This window comes from Oryctolagus cuniculus, chromosome 4, assembly GCF_051225735.1.
Source record: "Oryctolagus cuniculus isolate XC-2025 breed Fujian yellow rabbit chromosome 4, ASM5122573v1, whole genome shotgun sequence".
In the NCBI taxonomy this organism is placed as follows: Eukaryota; Metazoa; Chordata; class Mammalia; order Lagomorpha; family Leporidae; genus Oryctolagus; species Oryctolagus cuniculus.
The window spans coordinates 94,524,727-94,543,257 of NC_142870.1; the positions used below are offsets into that span (position 1 = coordinate 94,524,727).

Below are 18,531 nucleotides of genomic sequence, written 5' to 3' on the forward strand. Positions count from 1 at the left end.
CCCAGTACTGAAAATTCTTCTTCATATTTCTAGACAGACAGTATCTTCTACCTATTGGGGTACTTATAGTTATACTTTAATTAATGAGTGATATCAATGAGTAAAATTCTGATTTTTGTAAATTGATCAGAATATATTTAATACTTACTATAGTTAATGCTAAATTCATATAGATTTGGGATTTCTCTATGAAATGATGTTTGATAATATTCAGTTTCCTTAATAGTTATAAGGTTATTTGCATTTTTTTGTTTCATTGTACATCTACTTTTTTATTTTATTTATTTTTTTTTGGCAGACAGAGTGGACAGTGAGAGAGAGAGACAGAGAGAAAGGTCTTCCTTTTTGCCATTGGTTCACCCTCCAATGGCCGCCGCGGACAGCGCGCTGTGGCCGGCGCACCGCGCTGCCGATGGCAGGAGCCAGGTACTTCTCCTGGTCTCCCATGGGGTGCAGGGCCCAAGCACTTGGGCCATCCTCCACTGCACTCCCTGGCCACAGCAGAGAGCTGGCCTGGAAGAGGGGCAACTGGGACAGAATCCGGTGCCCCGACCGGGACTAGAACCCGGTGTGCCGGCGCCACAGGGCGGAGGATTAGCCTAGTGAGCCACGGCGCCAGCCTCATTGAGCATATACTTTTAAAATTTTTGTTTTTCAAGGACTATATCCTCTTCATTTAACTTGTCAAGTTTCCTGGCTTAACAGTTTTCATAATAGACTCTTTAATATAAGTGCTATAGCGTTATTGTAATATATTGTCTTTCATTGCCATTTATAATTTATATTCTTTCTCTTGATCAATCTCAATAGCAGTTTATCAATTTTATTGATCTTCTCAAAGAACAAATTCTTGGATTTTTAAATTTTCTTTCTTGTTTTATTTGATTTCTGTTTATTTCAGTGCCTTATTATTTCTTTTACTTAGTTGGTTTTACTTTGATCTTTTTCTAGTTTCTTAAGTTAGAAATTTGAGTCCTTTATTTTAAGCCTTTCCTCATTTCCACTCTAAACCTATAAATTTCTTTCTAACCTTGTTCAGCTACATTTTACAAATTTCTTTAAATACTTTTTGAGGTAATAATTGATATAAAATAGACTAGTCTATAAAGTAACATCTATTAATCCATCACCATCAAAAATGGACTCAATTCCTCTCTCCTGTTCCTAGCAGTCACTGACTAGCTTCATCTCAACAGAACTATTTTCATTTTCTAGAACTTTAAATGAAAAAAAATCTATCCTTTTTTTTTTTATTTCTTTCACGCAACTGATTGTTTGAAATTCATCCATATTGTCTCAAGTGTTTGTTCCTAAGTAGTGTTTTATTTTATGGATATGCCATAATTTATCATTTTACCTGTTGTGGACCTTTGGATTTTTCTTTTTTCTTTTTTCTTTTTTTTTTTTCTTTTTGACAGGCAGAGTTAGACAGTGAGAGAGAGAGAGAGACAGAGAGAAAGGTCTTCCTTCTGTTGGTTCACCCCCTCAAAAGGCAGCTGTGGCCAGCGGGCTGTGCCGATCCGAAGCCAGGAGCCAGGTGCTTCCTCCTGGTCTCCCATGCAGGTGCAGGGCCCAAGCACTTGGGCCATCCTCCACTGCACTCCCAGGCCACAGCAGAGAGCTGGACTGGAAGAGGGGCAACTGGGACAGAACCAGCGCCCCAACCGGGACTAGAACCCAGGGTGCCCACGCAGGTGGAGGATTAGCCTAGTAAGCCACAGCGCCGGCCAACCTTTGAATTTTTCTAGTTTTGGCTATTACAGATAAAGCTGTAAGGAAGATGTACATACAAGTCTTTGTGTAGACATACACTTCGGTCTCCTTTGGGAAATCCCCAGCAGTGAAATGGGTGCTTGCATGATACATGCATGTTTATCATTTTAAGAAACTTCCAAGCTGTTGTTCAAAGTGCTTCTATTTAACTTTTCCATCAGCAATATATGAGGGTTCCAGTTCCTTCATATCCATGATATAGTCAATCTTTCTAGTTTTGGCTGTTCTAATATATGCATAGTGATATCTCATTGAGGTTCTAGTTTGCCTTTCCTGAATGGCCAGTGATGTTGTGTGTCCTCTCATGTGCTTATTGGCCATCTGTGTAAATTCTTTGGAGAAATATCTATTCAAGTCCTTTGCTCATTTTTAAAAACTTATTTTTATTTGTTTGAGAGACAGAGAGAGCAAGTGAGTATGCACAAGAAAGCGTTCCCACCCATTGGTTCACTCCTCAGATGCCCACAACAGAGGGGCTGAGTGTGCGTGTGCGTGGCCGGAATCCAACTACTTGAGCCGTCTCCACTGCCCCTAGACTCCACTTTAGCAGGAAGCTGGAGCCCAAGAATCGAACGTGGGTCCTCCAGTATGGGACACAGGCATCCAAACCCTCATCTGTTGAATTTGGTGTCGTAGTATTTTGTTGAGAATTTTTGTGTCAATTCATAAGACATATTAGTCTCTAGTTTTCTGGTGGTTTCTTTGTCTGGCTTTGATATCAGTTTGATGCAGATGCATAGAGTGAATTGGTATGTATTTCCTCCTTTTTTAATTTTTTCGAAGTTGAGAAGGATTGATATTCCTTTAAAAAAAAAAAAACTTGGTTGGATTCAGCAGTGAGACCGTCTGATCCTGGGCTTTTCTTCATTGGAGTGTTTTTGTTTGCTTGTTTTTTTTTGTTTGTTTGTTTGTTTGTTTTTTTATTACTGATTCAATCTCTTTACTAGTTATAGGCCTTTTCAAACTTTCTGTTTCTTCATGATTCAGTCTTGGTAGGCTGTGTGTTTCTAAGATGTAACTTTCTTTTGATTTCTTCTTTGACCTATAAATATCCTACTTCATTTCCAAATATCTGGGAATTTTTTCAGAGACGGATTGTACACTTGAAAAGAATATGCATTCTGTTTTTGCTTTTGCTGAAATCGAGTGCTGTCATGGCATACCTTTCCTCTTCTATTCCTTTTAGCCTACTTGTGCCATTATATTTACAGTGCAAGTCTTTAGGCAGCATGTGGTTGGGTCCTGCTCATTTATCTAATCTGACAGTCTATCCCCTTCAAACATGTGAAGATACTCCTGAACTGTCAGCCTTTCTTTTTTGGACTAAATCTTGCTTTATTACGATTTGGCTGATGCTTTTCCTAAATCCTTCGCTGTTATTGTCAAACTTCTCCGTGCTTGCTGTGATTTAAAGGGATATTACATTATAAAGGGCACTCAGGGTTGACCTCCGCAAGAACTGCTGACTGTTGCTTACTGCTTCAGTTGATCAGCGCTGCTCCCACAGATCTTTAATGGATCTCCTAAGTTCCTCCCCATCTTCTTAAAATTTTGGACCATTTTTCTTAGCCTAATTATATTTTTATCTTGGCTAACTACTGACTTTTTGATCTCCAGGAAAACATTGAGGATATTTAGCATAAAGTCTATTAATTGTTCATCTTAAATGTCTGTTTTATCTCAGTTATACCAATCCTAATTGAATTATTTTGAATGTGGGTCAAATAAAACTAGACTACAACTAAAAGGGAAGTGAAACCTTTGCCTTTTTTTCCAGGTAAAAATGTCGCCATCATATCATCCATCCAAAGAGGATCCTGCTGTGAAGAAGGTGAGTGAGTTCTAAAGGCAAAACACAATGCCGCCTCCTGTGCATTTATTTTCCCTCGGGGAGCAGTTTTCTCAAAATGGCAATGACTTTTAATCATCTTAATTCCATCAAAGCATCTTTCCAGTGGGGTGCTTTAATTACATCTTCTCTTTCAGAGAAGGCAGGGGGAGCTTGGGGCCCAGCGTCAGTCTGAGTTCCGGAGCACCACGCTCTGCCCCAGGCCAGGCGTCCGGGTGTCAGCAGTGGGAGGAGGTGAAAAATACACCAGGAGGAAAGCTGTAGAGTTTGGCTTAATAGTGGGCTTTCCCTGTAGACAGCTGTTCCTTAAAAAACTGGCCTGAGATACTAACATTTCAGCACATACCCTGTAAGAAGGGCCTTGCTGAATGCTGGTGGTTCCTGACAGTGAAGACTGTGGCCCGGCTGGGGTGCAAGTCTCAGCTGGGCCACGGAAAGCCTTTCTTTACCCGGGTGAAGCCTGGTAAGCAGGAGGCCGTTTTTGCTGCGCTCTTTTGCTATTTTTTCTTTCTCAGATGGATGAAATGTTCCATTTCTTTGCCCTTTTTAAAAAACCACTTCAGCCTGCACCCAGGTCAGCAAAGGACTGTAGACCAGAAATAACAACTTGCCAGCTCTGTTGACTAACAGTGGGTTTTAGCTTCGAAGCAATGTGCCAAAAATGGGTCCCTTTTCACTATCTGTAGAATCTGAGACTTTCTCAAAAGAAGGAAGAATAGGAACAAATTGTGCCACCTGCAAAGCCCTGTGGCATGCTGCACATGAAGTTCTCTTAACTCTTGTGAAGGCAGCAAGGGCAGATGAGACTGACGGAGGCAGTGACTGCTGTCCTCGGAACCATCACACTAGAACCGGAGGAACTGGAAGGAGCCCGAGTCGGAGAAAAATGCACTGCAGAGGGAGTTGTTTTAGTCTAAACTTCCCGGTGTTAGCTCTGGGCCCACTTCTAAGTAGTGATTTAAAATATGCTTCAGGGCCGGCGCCCCAGCTCACTAGGCTAATCCTCCGCCTGCAGTGCCGGCACCCTGGGTTCTAGTCCCAGTTGGGGCGCCAGTTCTGTCCCGGTTGCTCCTCTTCCAGTCCAGCTCTCTGCTCTGGCCCGGGAAGGGAAGGCAGTGGAGGATGGCCTAAGTGCTTGGGCCCTGCACCTGCATGGGAGACCAGGAGGAAGCGCCTGGCTCCTGGCTTCGGATCATCGCTGCACGCCAGCCATGGCGGCCATTTGGGGCGTGAACCAATGACAAAAGAAGACTTTTCTCTCTGTCTCTGTCTCTCTCACTGTCTAACTCTGCCTGTCAAAAAAAAAAAAAAAAAAAACATGCTTCAGGCGCAGGCATGCAGGCATGTAGCCTTGCAGTTAGATGTCCATGTCATGTATCAAAGTGCCAGGATTTGATGCCATTTGTACTCCTGACTCCAGCATCCTGCTAATGCACAGCATGGGAGACAGTGGGATGGCTCAAATGATTGGGTCCCTGCCACCCACATGGGAGATCTGGAGTGAGTTCCTGGCTCCTGGCTTCAGCCCCAGATGAGGCAGAGCTCATTCAGGCATTTGGAGAGTGAAAATGATAGGAACTCACTCACACTCTCCCCCCCCCCACTCCCTCTCTCTCCCCCTCCCCCTTTCTCCCCCTCTCCCTCTCTCCCTCTCCGTCTCAGGAAGGAAGGCAAGAAGGTTGGTTTTTAATAATAGAGCATCCACTTGGGATGCCCACATTCCACATCAGAGTGTTGGTTGGAGTCCAAGTAGTCTGAGTATCAAAGCTACTCTGCTTCTGAGCCAGCTTCCTGCTGATGTGCGCCCTGGAGACAGCAGATGATGGCTCCAGTACTCGGGTCCCTGCCACCCACATGGGAGAGCCAGATGGAGTTCTGGATCCTTGGCTTTGGCCTGGTGCAGCTCTGGCAATTGGGGGCATTTGGGGAGTGAAACCAGTGGACGGAAGATCGATCTCAATATTTCTTTCCCCCTCTCTCTGTCTCTCTGCCTTTCAGGTAGATGAAAATAAGTAAATAAGCATTTTTTTTAAAATGCTTGTGTATACAGCAAGATTTGGGCCCAAAGATGTACTCTCTACTTATTTATCTGAATGACCTTGAATAAAACAGCTCTTCTATTTCTACTCACACAAAATGGTGATGCTACCTCTCACAGCTGTCCTGCAGATTGAATGAAAGCTATTGACCCGCCTAACACAGTGTATAATGCATAGTAAGCACTCCGGCTGCTGGTGACACAGGTTTCCTGACTCCTGAACCCAACCTCTCACTCTATCTTGCTACTTGTATATTGTTGTTCAAAACCACACACATTTCTTTATACTCCATACTGAGCAAAGCAGCAGGCTACAGAGATGAAAAGTATAGTCCTTGTTCTTATGGACCTCAGCGTTTAGTGGGAAAGGTAGGCAGGTAACCTGATGATCACTGTACTGCTTGATGGGTACTGTGCGTGGTGGACAGGCTGGCGTGAGAGCACTGGGGAGATCCTGAACTTGTTCATGTACTTTTATAGTCAGTGTGGTGAGGAGCCCAGTGGAGAACTTTGAGGAATGGTGAACTGCTCCCCTGCATCCTTGTTATCAGGTTAAAAGCAAATTCTGCCCCACACAGACAGTTGTTAAATAAGCACTAATCTCAAAATAAATAAATGAACACTATCTTCAGATAAATTCCTTATTGTTTGCACTGCTTCAGCAGCACTCTGAAAGAGATTCACATCAAGATCATAGTGAAACTCAGTAATATTTTCTTAGCCAGGTGTGTGTGTGTGTGTGTGTGTGTGTGTGTGAGTGTATGGGTGGCTGCATATATGATAGGTCCTCAGAAAGTTCATGGAAAAATGTAAGTTGTGCAGTTATGCAGATTTCAAATTTTTGTATCAAAATAAACTTAGCCTTTCTTTTCCTTTTTCCACGAACTTTTTGAAGCATTCTGGTTCTTGTCCTTGAGCTGTAATCTCTCTTCCCAAAGTTGTGCTGACAGATGGAAGCAGCAGTCATGTCTGTTGAATGGTGACTGCCAAAGTGACGTGTGTGAGAAGCACAAAGGAAGCAGTAGCGTTCCTGATTTAGCCAGAGTCTTGTTGGCCGATTGCTGAGGGAAGTGTTTGGTGACTCTGCCCACAGCGTCGGCCCTGCCAGGAGCCTGGGTTCTATGCAAATGGGAGCACGTTCTGTAGGGCTCTGCTAACTTGCTGGGACAGGGCGTCTCAGTTCCAGGGTACCTGTTCCAGGATGCCTGTCTTTTCACAGGCATCTTGCATTTGAGATACTCTTTACAAAAGCTCTTGGGTAGAGATTTAAAAACAAAACAAAACAAAAAAATCCTATCAGCTATTTTAGTTTATTTATTTGGAAAACAGAAAGATAAGAGAGAAAGATCTTCCATCTGCTGATTGATTCCCCCAAAAACCTGCAACAGCCAGGACTGAGCCAGTCTGAAGCCAGGAACCAGGATCCCACATGTGTGGCAGGGACCCAACTGCTTGAGCCGTCACCTGCTGCCTTCTGGGGTCTGCATTGGCAGGAACCTGGAATCCCAAGCAGAGCTGTGACTCAAATGCAGGCACTTCAGTATGGGATGCAGGTGTCCCAAATGGTATCTTACCACCTGCACCAAACTCTCACCCTTAGAAATATTTATTGTACAAATGTATATAGTATATAAAATCTGTGTGTAATATTTTTTAAAGTTTCTAACTATAGAATTTCCATTTCATCCTTTAAAAAAAAGATTTTATTTATTTATTTGAGAGGTAGAGTTACAGACAGTGAGAGTGAGAGAGAGACAGAGAGAAAGGTCTTCCTTCCATTGGTTCACTCCCCCAAATGGCCGCAACAGCCGGATCTGTGCAGATCCAAAGCCAGGAGCCAAGAGCTTCTTCCTGGTCTCCCACATGGGTGCAGGGGCCCAAGCACTTGGACCATCTTCTACTGCTTTCCCAGACCATAGCAGAGAGCTGAATTGGAAGAGGAGTAGCCAGGACTAGAACTGGCACCCATATGGGATGTCAGCACCACAGGCGGAGGATTAACCTACTGCACCACGGCACCGGCCCCAACATTTATTTTATATAATGGGCTCTAACTGATGAATACCGTAGCTGGAACAAACATTTGCTTTCCTGGACCTTTTCAGTGTTTGAGCTTAGGTAAATCGAGGAACATTGCCCACTGATATAAAAGCCCACTATAGTGAACTCCCTGGAATAGATGCAGATTAGGGAGTTTTGAGAGTTCATTGAAGGCAACATCAAACCCACTTGGCTGGGATGCGTCTCTCCTTGACGACTAAGGAAATCCCTGCCAGGAATTCTTGTAGCAACGCTGGCTCTGTCACATGCATGACTGCCAGAGAAAGCACTTTGTTTTATATCTGGGTCGGTGGTATGTGCAGGAGCCTGAGGGGCCTGGTGCCCTGCTGGAGACTCTTGTCAGGCTGGTGGCACTGCTGAGCACCCACAGCTGAGCCTCCCCTCCGATGCCTCCTTCCATTGAGGGCCAAAGCCCTGGAAGGAGAGAGGGAGAAGCCCCCTGGACATTCTGTGATTCCATTCAGTCTAGCATTGCCTCTGGTAGATCCAGGCTTTGGAGAAACTCAGCTCAGTGAAGTACAGTCTGTGCTCTCAGCACATGCGCAAGTTCATGGTGGCCAAACTGGTAGATTTAATAGCCAGGGCTCCCAGAAATTGGTTAACAGTTTCTCAGGTAGCCTTATATGTGAGGCTGATTTTTTGTTGTTCTAGGAAGTCGGGCTTTTGTAGCCCAGTTGCCAGTCTCGCCACTCATGTCAAGAATGTAGACAACTGCACTTGCTCATGATTTTCTTGGTTTTTGGATTGGAAGTTCTTTTAAGGAAGAAAGCCTCACAGAGCCACTGTTTCCATAACAACAGAAAAGCTGACTTCAGGGTCTCAGCTGGCTGGCTCCAAGAATGACTGGCTGATAGTTTCACAGAAGTCAGGGGAAGCATGAAATGAAGCAAGCACTGAGGTGGATGCGGCGTTTTCTGGCCATCATTCAGTTATTTAGATTCAATCTGAACTAGATTCCTTTCCCTTTTTTCTGTCTCACCCTTAACTCTTTCCTGTGAAGATCCACGTCCTCATCAACAAGTGACTGCCCTTGGTGGGTGTAAGTGCTTCCTTGCTCAGAGTATTTGTTGAGTAGGACTATATCCAAACGTGACTTCAGGGCCATTACTACAAAAACAAAAAATGGAGGCTGCAATTTAATCTTAGTTTTTTGCATAGGCAGGGTGAACGTCTCAGGGAACCAGGAGCCTGCTTGTGCTGATATGAAGAAGTTGGGGTCTCCTTGCCTTCAGACATCTGGAAGGCACTGATTGGAAGAAAGCATGGGTCTTCTTCCTAGCACAAAGGACAGAACTGGGCCCTGTGGGTAGCCCCTGTGTAGATGGAGATGTTGGCTGTATGAGACTTATAAACCATGGAAGCAGCTGTCTTGTGTGACAGTGCCTAACTTGTTACTGCAGGGAGGGTTTCATTTTTTTTTAAGATTTATTTATTTATTTATTTGAAAGAATTACATAGAGAGAAGGAAAGGCACAGAGAGAAGTCTTCCATCTGCTGGTTCACTCCCCAGATGGCTGCAAAGCCTGGAGCTGTGCTGATCCTCAGCCAGGAGCCAGAAGCTTCTTGCAGGTCTCCCACAAGCATGCAGGGGCCCAAGGACTTGAGCCATCTTCTCATGCTATCCCAGGCCATAGCAGAGAGCTGGACAGGAAGTAGAATGGTCAGGACTCAAACTGGCACCCATATGGGATGCTGGCACTGCAGACAGTGGCTTTACCCACTCATTTGTTTTTAAAGCAGAATGACACAGAGGAATACACACACACACATACACACATATGCATACACACAGAGAGAGATTGATTCTATCCACTGGTTCACTCCCCAAATAGCTGTAATAGCTAGGTCTAGGCCAGGCCAAAGCCAGGAACCAGGAATTCCATCTGGATCTCCCACTTGGGTAGCAGGGGCCCAAGTATTTGGGTCATCTTCCTAGACGTGAACTGGTGTTCCCGTATGGGATGCCATCACCTATACAAGTGGTCACATGGCCCGCTGCACCACAGTGCTGGCCCCAGGTTACTGGATATTTGACTGATGGCCAAATGTCTGTTCAAAGCATCTGCCATGGTAGTGGTTGGATCCTTTGATTCTTAGATGGAATGTTAAAATCTTAGGAGTTTATAGTTGTATTAAACAAGTGGCATATTCACTGGTGTGTGAACAACTTCATTAGGCTCTAACATCCAGTCTAAAGTACTAGAATGTGTTGTCTCTCAAAGGAAAAGCCTGGAATGATATAAGAAGAGCCTTTATTCATAAAAATTATTGCAAATAGACCATTGTAATAGGGAAAATGCCCCAACCATAAACTCTACAAGGGTCTAAAAGATCAGGCAGAAAGGAAATTTCTTCTAGGAAGCTAAATAAGGCTAGAAGAACCAGGTATGGGGAAGCAGGTGGAGGGATCTGACTTCGGCCAGGGAATGTCTCTCATTGCATTCAGTTGGTTCTCAGAAGGAGCCTCGAAGGAGGGACTGGGGCTGACTCAGGCTAAGCGTGACTCTAGAGATCAGAGCTTGAGGGAGGTGGAGGAGCGCAGCTAAAAGTCGGTTGTTGGTTCATAAACACTTTGGCAGTTTGAATGATTTTTTAAAATTAACAAACTTTATTTTTTAAAGATTCATTTGAAAGGCAGGTAGAGAGAGAGAAACAAAGAATCTTCCATCCACTGGTTCACTCCCTCCCTAAATGTCCCCAACAGCCGGGGGTGGGCCAGGCCAAACCAGGAGCCAGAAGTTTTTTCCAGGTCTCTCATGTGGGTGCAGGGACCTAAGCACTTGGACCATCCCCCGCCACTTTTCCAGACCATTAGCAGGGAACTGGATGGGAAGTGAAGCAGCCAGGATATGAACCAGCACCCCTATGGGATGACAGCATCACAGGTGGCAGCTTAACCCACTGTGACACAATGCCGACCCCAGCTCCAGCAAACTTTATTTTGTAGAGAAGTTTTTTTAGGTTTTCAGACAATTTGAGCATACCTGCAGTTTCCCATTATTAGCAGCTTGCTTTAGTGTGGTATCTTAGTTACAGCTGCTGAGCCAATACTGAGTTAAGGTGGGGCTCACTCTTGAGTTCTGACAAATGTGTAGTGCAATGTATCCACTCACAGTAGCTGTCGGTATAGTTTCACTGCACCCCAAATCCCTGTGCACCACCTTTTTATCCCCTGCCTGTCTCAAAACTTTTTGGCAACTACTGCTGTTTTTACTAGCTCCATAGTTTTGCCTTTTCTAAAATGTCATGCAGTTAGGCAATATATAGCCTTTCCAAATTGGCTTCTTCCTCTTTGCAGTCAGCATTTAAGGTTGCTCATGCCTTTTCTTGCCTTAATAGTTCTTTTGATCAATGAATAATATTGCATTGTCTGGAGGTGGCCATCGTTTGTTTAGCCATTGACCTGGTAAATCTTAATTGCTTCCAGGTTTTGGCAGTTATAAATGAAACTGTGGTAAACATCCATGTGTAGGTTTTTGTGTGGACACACTTTTTAGCTCATTGGTATTTATAGCTGAATTGTATATAGTAAGACTATGTTTAGATATTTTAAATTGCCAAACTACCTTCCAAAGTAAATCATTTTGCATTTCCATTAGCAATGAGTGTTAGTTCCTATTGCTCCATTTTCTTACCAGCAGTTGTTGTTGTGTTTTGGATTTTAGCCATTCTAATAGGTATATATATGGTGGTATCTCATTTATAAAGTTCTCAGCTCACTAATGACATAGGACATTAAATATCTTCACTTTTTTCTAACCTATATATCTTTTTTATTAAGTCTGATGATATTTCAGTAGTTTTAAAGGTTTCTTTATGTGATGTTCTAGGGTTTGCCATATGCATCTTACCTTTTCTGATTTCAAATATTCCAATTAAATATAGAAATATTATTCCTATATAACTTTCTTTACCTTCTCCCCTTTTTTGCAGTATTATTGTTATACAAAGAACACCTACTAGTGTTACAAATGCCACATTACATTGCTATAGCTATTGCTTTAACTTCTATAGTCATTTTCTTTGCTCAATAAAGTTTTGCTTCCACCCACCCCTTTTATGCAAATGTTATACATATATTATATTTCTGCGTATGATGGCCCAACATTCCACTATATATACTGTTATACAACTTTTTAAAAAAAATTAGTTATAAAAATAAAAGTAGGCATTATACTGTATTTTATAATTAGATAAGTTTTCTAGTTCTTGTTTTTTCAGGAAGGTTTGAATTACTTCCTTGTTTATTTACATAGATTTTAATTACACTTGCTTTCATGCTGAAGAACTCCTATTTTTTTTTAAGACTTACTCATTTATTTGAAAGTCAGAGTTATATTTAGAGAGAAGGAGAGGCAGAGAGAGAGAGAGAGAGGTCTTCCATCCACTGGTTCACTCCCCAGTTGTCCGCAACAACCAGAGCTGCACCAATCCGAAGCCAAGAGCCAGGAGCTCCTTCTGGGTCTCCCACACGGGTGCAGGGCCCCAGGCACCTGGCCCATCTTCCACTGCTTTCCCAGGCCATAGCAGAGAGCTGGGTCAGAAGTGGAGCAGCTGGAATTCAAACTGATGCCCAACGTGGGATGCTGGCACTACAGGCAGTGGCTTTACCTGCTATGCCACAACACTGGCCCCGCTATTTGTTTTTGTTTTTGACAGGCCTAGTTAGACAGTGAGAGAGAGAGACAGAGAGAAAGGTCTTCCTTTTTCGTTGGTTCACCCCCCAAATGGCCACTACGGCCAGTGCGCTGTGCTGATCCGAAGTCAGGAGCCAGGTGCTTCTCCTGGTCTCCCATGCAGGTGTAGGGCCCAAGCACTTAGGCCATCCTCCACTGCACTCCCTGGCCACAGCAGAGAGCTGGCCTGGAAGAGGAGCAACCGGGACAGAATCCGACGCCCCAACCAGGACTAGAACCCTGTGTGCCGGCGCCGCAGGCGGAGGATTAGCCTAGTGAGCCATGGCGCCGGCCCCCACTATTTGTTTTTTAAAGCAGATCTGCTAGCAACAGATTCTTTCAGTTTTTGTTTATCTGGGAAAGTTTTTCACTTTCATTTTTGAAAGCTAGCTTTGCTGGATCTAGTATTCTTGGCAGTTTTTCCTTGGAACATTTTGGATGTGTTGCCTCCCCCTAGGGATTGTTCCTGTTGTGTATTTGTCCATGACTGGCTAGATTAGTGAGGTCTGTTTTCCTGCATGATGTTGAGCCTCTGGTCCTGCTCCTCGGGAGCCACAGCTTGGGTCTGCCTGCCTTCACCCTGGATGACAGTGACTTTGGCTGGGCTCTCTTTCCTCTTTTCCTTGACCTTGCCCAGCTGTTAAACACCACTATCGCCAGCTAATTGCTATATTTTCAACCATGCCCCAGGACAGATACTGCTCCAGGAACTAATCCAGTCATATTATGCTCCTTTGAAGTGGTAGGTTCTGAGGTCTGTCTTCTGACCTCACAAGGGCTCCCCGCAGTGGGCTTTTCCTCAGTTCTCCCTTGCCTGTGAGCTGTCTGGTTTGTATCTTTCTTAAATCAGTGGATCTCCTCCCCATCACCTTTCACCTCAATCTCCATTGTTCTCAAGAACTCCTGTAGGCTTGAATTTCTCCATGCTCAGCTGCAAATGAAGTCAGTTCATGGAGAAGGGATTAGGAGATCCTTTCAGGGTCCACTTCTCCCCCAAGGGAAAACTTCTGAGCAGGGGCTGCAGAACTGAGGGGAGAACAATGGCAACCTCCTCTCTGAACGTCACCCCTACTCTAACAGCTGAATGCTTGAGAAATAGGGAGGTAGTGGTGTCTTCTGGCGTGACACCATCGCCTCAAGCCTGGGCAAAGACAGTAAGAGCCCGGATTTCTCATGCACAGCCCCCAAGATGGAGCTTCCCTTCCATGAGCAGTCTGCCGGAAGAAGGAAGCCCCCGCCACCTCATCCAGGACTCAGCCCAGCAATACAGAGCTGAAAGGAGACAGGGAAGAGAGCCCTCTCAAGGGGGTTTCAGGGGAGGGAGCCAGCGGTTCCTGACTGCGGCAGTGTGATCCTGAGTTGGTAAGGTTGGGAAGGAGCCCCGCAGCGTATCCTCTGACACCTAGGTTGCTTCATTCGTTAGTCACCATGCCAAGGCAACTGCAAGCTATTGGATGTGCTTTTTTCCCTCTTCCTGTGACACCTGTTCATGAGCAGTTGACCAAGGCTGTTTGCACTCTGATCGTGTGAGCCTCTCACATGGGACTGGATGCAAGACCTTCTCAGTGACAGTGGCTATTCTCCATACCATCCCTTAAGAAAACAAGTGTAGGGCCGGTGCCACGGCTCACCAGGCTAATCCTCCACCTGCAGTGCCGGCACCCCAGATTCTAGTCCCGGTTGGGGCACCAGATTCTGTCCCGGTTGCTCCTCTTCTAGACCAGCTCTCTGCTGTGGCCCGAGAAGACGGTGGAGGATGGCCCAAGTGCTTGGGCCCTGCACCCACATGGGAGACCAGAAGGAAGCACCTGGCTCCTGGCTTTGGATCAGCACAGTGCGCCGGCCATGGTAGCCATTAGGGGGGTGAACCAACGGAAGGAAGACCTTTCTCTCTGTCTCTCTCTCTCATTGTCTAACTCTGCCTGTCAAAAACAAAAAAAAAAAAAAAACAAAAAAAAAAAAAGAAAAGAAAAAGAAAAAGAAAACAAGTGTGATTGTGTCTATTATCTTCTTGGGGTTTGCACCCCTACAGTTGAGACAAAATGGCCTTTCCCCTCCAGCAGTGTTTCCCAGTCAAGCTTTTAAGCATGTCCCACAACATTGGCAGCTTTTTTCTCTTCAGCATGTGAGACGGAACAACTAACAGCCTGTTGTTGTGCATTAAAACAATGCAATAAGCCATTTTTGATTGCACTGAATTACCCCCTGTTTGTAAAGGTCGGGGGATCCAAACAGCATAGCTGTGCAGTGTGGCTGCCCGATGGATGCCACACTCTCGGGTGCCTGATACACAGTTAGCACAGGCAATCGCCTCTGTCTGCACCGCTGTGCCCCCTTCCCCCCCACACAGAGTGTCACAACATTGCATTGGGGGTGTTCTGGAAGAGGAAAGAAAGAAGAGATGAAGACCAAATGTGGGCTGGAATTTAGTGCCGTCTGCTCTGACACAAATCACTCCCGTAGGACTTTTGTGTTTTTTGTTTTGTTTTGTTTTTTGTTTTTTTTTTAAGATTTATTTGAAAGGCACAGAGAGATAGAGAGAGAGAGAGATTTCCCGTCTGCTAGTTCACTCTCCAAATGACCACAATGACCAGAGCTGAGCCTATCCAAAGCCAGGAACTTCCTCCAGGTCTTCCACATGGGTGCAGGGGCCCAAGGACTTGGGCCATTTTCTATTTTCCCAGGCTATTAGCAGGGAGCTGGATCAAAAGCAGAGCAGAGACTTGAACTGGTACCCATTTGGGATGCCAACATCTCAGGCAGACACTTTACCCACTGCACCACAAACACCGTCCTATTTTGTTGTTTTCTACAAATATCCTGGGGATATTCTGGTTATGATTTACATTGGTTTTCCTATAATGACACAAGTTTCAGCTTCCTGGTTTGCTATGAAATGTCTGCTAATGGTTGGTATTCCAGATACAGCATGTCCTTGAAGAAGGACCTCACACTGTGTCTGGTTAAGTTGCTTAACTTGTTTTTTATTCACTGAGACAGCTATGGCTACCTTGTCATGTTAGTAAAATGGGCCAGTTCATAACTTCCTCTGGCACCTTCACAGCAATGTATGAGAAAAAATGAAAAGTACACAGATAAGAAATGGTTTTTGCAGTCTTTGGAAGGAGATTGCTGAATTCCAAAGATCTCTCCCACCCTTCTGTTCTAGCTCTGACTGGCCTTCATCAGCAGTGCCAGCTGTCTCCTCCACCCTGCAGGAGTGCTGTCATTCCCAGACCTGTGCGCTCCTGTGCTGTGCCACAGGTCTCCCCATTGCCTCCGTGCCCCGTCTTCTGGGGCTGCAGTGCATCCCCTCCTTGTCCAGTGCTCAGAAAACATCAGTGGCTCCCTGATGCTAATGAAGCAGTCTAAGCAATCACGGAGCGACACGCAAGGCTTTTCACGCGTTAGCAGCCACGTTTCAGTATCTCCTCTTCCTTCTCTCTCCTTCCAAGGAGACTCCTCACACTTTCCCAAGCATAACCAATCCCACAGCCATATAGGACCAATCTGCTGTCAAGATTAAATCAGGTGGTCAAGAAGTATTCAGTGAATCTTTCATATCAGATACCGTATTTGTCAGTTATGTCTTTTAAAGCTTCGTTTAGGGGCCAGTGCTGTGGCATAGTGGGTAACGTGCCACAGTGGCAGCATGCCGTATGGGCACCAGTTTGAGTCCCAGTTGCTCCACTTCTGATCCAGTTCCCCACTGGTGTGTCTAGGAAAGCAGCGAAGGATGGCCCAAGTGTTTGGGCTCTTGCACCCACATGAGAGACCCTTAGGAAGCTCCTGGTTCCTGGCTTCAGATTGGCCCAGCTCTGATTGTTGTAGCCATTTGTGGAGTGAACCAACTGTTGGAAAATCTCTCTCTTTTTCTCCTCGCTGTAACTCTGCTTTTAAACTAATTTTTTAAAAAAAGTTTTATTTATTTAATTGAAAAGCAGAGCTGCAGAGACGAGGGAGAGATCCTACATCTACTGGTTCACTACTCAAATGGCCACAGGAGCTGGAACTGAGCCAGGCCCAAGCCAGGAGCCTGTAACTCCATCCGGGTCTCCACATGGGTGGCAGGGGCCCAAGCACTTGGACCATCGCCTGGATTATCAGGGAGCTAGATTGGAAGTAGAGCAGCCGGGACTTGGACTGGGGCTCATATGGGATGCCAGCATCGCAGTCAGTGCCTTAACGACTAAGTCAGCAAAACCAGCCCCTATACTTTTCGGTTTTACAGTTCTCATTTGCTTCTTTTTGTCATCCTTCTAATTACAGGTTACTTTCTTTTTCTTTTTCTAGTTTCTTTGTTGGAAACACGCATCATTCATATTATTCCTTTCTTTTTACATAAGAATTTAAAGTTATAAATTTCTATGCAAGAATAGCTTTAGCTGCATCCCACAAAATTTGATGTATTTTCATAGTCATTCACTTTAAAATGTTTTCTGTATTTACCTTGTGATTTCTTTTCTCATCTGTCGGTTATTTAGAGTTACACTATTTTAATTTCCAAATATTTGAACACTCACTCATATCTTCCTGTAATTGATTTCTAATTCAATTGTCTTGTAGACAACATAATCTGCCAGATATCAGTCTTTGGAAAGTCACAGAGACTTATTTTGTGACCAAGTGTAGAGTCTAAGTGGACATTACTCGAGCACTTGAAAAACAAATGTAACGTGGAGTTACTGAATGTGATTCCTGTGTTAAGACAAGGCAGTAGTTGAGTCTTTTGGAGCTGTATGCTTACTGTGTTGTGTTGTTTTGTTTTGTCTAGTTATCAACTACTGAGAGAGAATATGTAAAGTCCCCAACTTTGATTGTTGGTCTGTCTCCTTCCTTGGCTCTGTCATTCCTTGATGTATTTTGAAACTGTTATTAGGCACATTTACACTTATTCTTACACCTTCCTGCTGTACTAACTGTTTAATCATTAAGGAATGTTCCTCTTAGTATCTAGTAATGTTCCTTGTGTCAACGTCTATTATCTGTTCATATAACTTGTCAAGCTTTCTTATGACTAGTGTTTTCATTATATATCTGCTACTCAACTTATGATGGGGTTACATCCTGAAAATCCATTGAAACCCAAGTTTCAATTAAAATATCTTAAGTTGAAAATTCGTTTAATATACCTAAGCTACAGAAAGGATAGCTTGGTAACACAGCGCACTTCAGAGGGTCGGTTGTGTGGAATTGTGATCACGTGGCTGCAGTTCACTTGTGGCCAGCATCACAGGAGTATTGTGGTACATGCTGCTAGCCCAGGAAAAAGCAAAACTCAAAACTCAAAGCATGGTTTCTGCTGAACTCACTTGGTTTTTATTCCATCATAAAATTAAAAATTAAAAAAGCTAAGTTGAACCTTCATAACTTAAGAGCTGTCTACATTTTTCCCATCCTTTAGCTTTCATTCTGTTTTGTTTTTGTATTCAGAGTATATTTATGAAAGCATCTTATAATTGTGTATTGCTGTTTTTTAAATTTTTATTTACTTGGAAAGTGGGCAGACAGAGAGCATTGCCATCTGCTGGTTCACTCCCTAAATACTGGCAGCAGCTCCTAGCTGGACCTAAAGCTAAGAGCCTGGGATCCATTCCAGCTTTGCCACGTGAGCGGCAGGAGCTCAATCACTTGAGCCATCACTGTTGCCTCCCAGGGTCTGCATTAGCAGGAAGCTGGAATTGGGAGCAAACCCAGGCATCACAGCTAGGCACTCCAGTACAGAATGCGGATGTCTTAACCACCAGGCCAAAGGTCTGCCCTGTGTCTTGCTCTACTAATCCAGTTAACAGTCTTCACCTTTTGTCTGGAGACTTTAATCTGTTTAAATTTAATAATTAGATTTAGGTCTCCATTCTTCTCTCTCTCCCTCCCCTTCTTTCCTCTGCATTTGTTCCTTTGTTCTTTTCTTTTGGGGAATTATTTTAATATTTATTTTTTTATTTTATTTTTATTTTATTTTATTTTATTTACTTGAGAGACAGAGCTCCCATGCATTGGTTCACTCCCTCAAATGCCAGCACAGGCTGAAGCAGGGCGGGGATGAAGGTGGGAACTCAATCCAGGTCTCCTGTGGGTGTCAGGGTCCTAACTACTTGAGCCATCATCTGCTACCTCCCAGGCAGCTAGGATTG

At 44.3% G+C, this 18,531-nt stretch overlaps 1 protein-coding gene across 4 annotated transcripts in view; it reads left to right on the plus strand.

Annotated features, from left to right (window-relative positions):
* Positions 1–18,531, plus strand: part of VPS8 (VPS8 subunit of CORVET complex) — a 274,119-nt gene that overhangs the window by 236,632 nt on the left and 18,956 nt on the right. For all 4 annotated transcript variants that reach the window (XM_008266588.5, XM_089332060.1, XM_089332059.1 and 1 more), the window contains one exon: positions 3,551–3,604. In XM_008266588.5, the coding sequence (XP_008264810.1) occupies positions 3,551–3,604 (54 nt within the window). The remainder of the gene's footprint in view (positions 1–3,550; positions 3,605–18,531) is intronic.